Source organism: Aplysia californica, unplaced genomic scaffold (assembly GCF_000002075.1).
Source record: "Aplysia californica isolate F4 #8 unplaced genomic scaffold, AplCal3.0 scaffold00255, whole genome shotgun sequence".
NCBI classification, from domain to species: domain Eukaryota; kingdom Metazoa; phylum Mollusca; class Gastropoda; order Aplysiida; family Aplysiidae; genus Aplysia; species Aplysia californica.
In genome coordinates this window covers 771,056-774,279 of record NW_004797525.1, presented here as the reverse complement: position 1 = coordinate 774,279, position 3,224 = coordinate 771,056, and the positions used below count along the sequence as shown (strand labels likewise).

Below are 3,224 nucleotides of genomic sequence, written 5' to 3'. Positions count from 1 at the left end.
ACAGAGTTCCTCACGTCATATGGATAAGAAGGTAAAACACGACGTGCGGATAGGGTAAACGTAAACAATCCTTATAAATACTAATACAAAATTCCAATGGGTGGTTTCTACAGACTTTTAAAAGGTTTACAACAAGGACGATATCGTTTTTTAAAACAGGTCGTCATTTTTTTCTGACCATGACGTTGAACGCAAGTTTTGAGAACCTTTAGTCTAAGACAGAGTGCTCACTATAAAGTTAATTAATTCTTGTAACAAGTTTTGCCACTATAAAGTGCCTTTGGTGAGCTGTGAAGTAGGCCATACGCGTATGCAAACTATGAGTGAAAAGCGGGAGGTGCAGTAAACAATCCCGTTTTACGCGTGACGGAGATCTGTAGTATTTTATATACAGTTACGAAAAAAAGTTATGGGTGGTTTTCGGGTGCTCCGGCTGTGGTTTGCTTCTTCTTTCCTATGGAGCATCTATCGTCCGGGGATTTTTTGCTCTTGTCCGAGAAGGCTAGGTGTTGGATCTGACCTACCATAAGATCAGGGGTGTGGCTGAAAGACAGCAGTAAGAATGAGCCAAGGAGAAGCAGTATAAAGGCTGCAGAAAGAGTCAGGGGCCTAGAGGAGGGGGCAAAGTAGGTTGGGGGGCAGAAATCGGAGACGAAAACAGACGACAGAACATTGCTAGAGAGGAGGAAATGGGGTTATATGAGAACATTTTAGACAAGGAATTTTTCAGTCGCTGTCAGGACTTGAACCCGGGCCCTGTTGAATGAGACGCAGCCACCTTAACCTCTTGGCCACGAAAGCCCCCGGTCTCACTGTGCATAACATACTCTTGAACTATTCAGAGCGAAGAAAGCAAATCTTTATGGATTTATGTGGAAACAAAAGTCAGTTGTTCTCTTTTGTTAAAACCATTTTATTATTTTTATAAACGTTGTCTGCACTTGCTGAATCGTTTATGTGTTATTCATTTCTGTATGGTTTATCTAAACTAATACAGCGTGCGGGGAGTGTGGATAATAGCTTTTTAAATGCAGTTGCAATATTGTTGTTGTTATTATTATTATTATTATAATTATAATTATTATTATTACCATTATTATTATTATTATTATTATTACTCATTTTATATTGTTATTATTATATGCTATTTATTTATTTATCTATTCTTTTACTCATTTATCTATTTATATATTCATTTACTCATTTATCTATTTATTTTATTTTTTTTAAAATTTAAGTTCATTTCGCGCACTCAAATAAGATTTTAAAAATTCAACAGACAGGCTCTGGTGGTCGTATCAACACGTCGTTTGTTCTCTATTTATACAGCTCTAGTGCTTGTGCAAGTTCAGGTGTTGGAGAAACGTCACAAGAGAACAGAGATGGCCTCTGGAAACGAAACTCATGGAACATCGTTTGGACCACGGCCTAGTAGAATGGTCAACGATCTAGTCCTTGCAATTTTTGTCATCGGTTTCTACGTCATTATTTTAGGAGTCATCAGCTTCTTTGGCATTGTGGCTAACGTCATCAACCTAATCGTTTTTATCAGACAGGGCTTTAAAGACACCGTGAACATCTCTTTGTTCAGCCTGGCCATTGCCGATATAGGGGCACTGATTGCGTCGTTCTGGCTGAGCATTGGTTTTAACCCTTTCTTTGCAAATGCGTGTCTGCCTTTTGATCCCAAAGATGTCCTGTATCTCACGGCAGGGTGGCCAGGTACTTGCTTTTCACGTATCTCTGGTTGGATTACAGCCTCCATAATGCTGGAAAGATGTCTCTGTATTGCTGTGCCTCTGAAAGTTAAAACAATGATAACAGTGAAGAGAACAGTTATCGTACTCGTTAGCATATACGTGGCAATGATAGGTGCCCTGCTGCTAGTGTTTTATGCCCTTCGTCTGGAGCCCAGATACTCTCCTCTAAAGAACGAGACCAAGATAAGAATTGTTTATATTACCAACGGCTTTGCCATAGAAAGTGCTGTTTTCTTGATTAATGCCTTCTCTCAACTCATTACATTTAGCATCGTCATCATTTGCTCTATAATCCTTGTCCAAAACCTTATTAGTAAGTCAAAATGGCGGAAGTCTACTTCCAGTTCTGGAGATCATGACTCTTTTTCAAATAGAGACAAGAAAATTGTGAAGTTGGTTCTATTTATTGCGATCATTTTCATAGTATGCCTCTCGCCAAGTGTAATTAACTTTATTGCACAAAGTTTAGAACCCGAATATACCGCATCAGGGAAATACGGGGACTTGTATCTTCTGATATGGTCATTTTCTGCTTCCTTATCAACAACGAATTCCGCAGTGAATATCTTTGTGTATTACAACATGAGTTCAAAGTACAAGCAGATCCTGGACAAAATGCTTCCCCGATGCACAAAGGGCTAATATTAGAACACAAAGAGCTGCTACTTTTCGAAAACGTATATTATTATAATATACAAACCAACTGTGAGTTTTGACCAGCCTTTGAAACTGCCTAACTAATGATTTGAAAATACAGTATGATCAAATCCTGACAATTTCGAAAAAAAGGAATAATTATGACTTTTGTTTTTTAAGAAAATAAAAACGAAACCTTAAAAAGAAACTAAACCAACATTGCCCCAGACCCAAAAATGATAATAGATTCTTTACGTCCCATTGACACTATTGAAATGGTTTAGGAAGCAGGCTGCTTTGACCTTGTTTGTCAATTCTGTGGCTGACGAGAATCACTCGTCCCTTGACTTTCGTCGTCTAAAAGCTCTGAGCTCAGAGAATTTTTTCCGCGTCCCTCAGCCTGCAGCCCTGTCGAGAAGTTCTCTTTCCGGCAATCCAGTTCATTCTGGTATGTTGACACGTCAGATATTTCATAAGAATAGTTTTAGATAATAAAATATTCTGGAAGACGGCAGCCTCTGCAAGGCAGCAAAAAGGTGTTTGTTCTTCACCCATGGCTGAAGGGATCTAGACCTACACTGATTTCAGATAAATTTCATTCCCAGAAAATAATAAAAGGCCCCTACAGCAAGACCTGCAGCCTCCCCTCACCCCCCCCCCCCCCCCCCCGAACCCTCTTATAAAGAACCGGAGATTTCCTTCCAATGTCAATTAACTAAATGTACAGCTCGCTATGCTGTTATTATTATCTGACTTTTCGGACATTAGTATCATAATAATATTATGTTTCATATTTTTCATCCCTGTTTTTTTTTTCTCGCAGATTTT

General features: G+C 38.8%; 1 protein-coding gene across 1 annotated transcript; it reads left to right on the top strand.

The window, feature by feature from the left end:
- The first annotated feature begins 1,335 nt into the window (after positions 1–1,335).
- On the top strand, positions 1,336–2,907 carry LOC106012078 (tachykinin-like peptides receptor 99D). Its single transcript, XM_013083806.2, has one exon. It carries the CDS (start codon positions 1,383–1,385, stop codon positions 2,400–2,402), a length of 1,020 nt encoding a protein of 339 aa, XP_012939260.1. The 5' UTR covers positions 1,336–1,382; the 3' UTR covers positions 2,403–2,907.
- Positions 2,908–3,224: the final 317 nt, after the last annotated feature.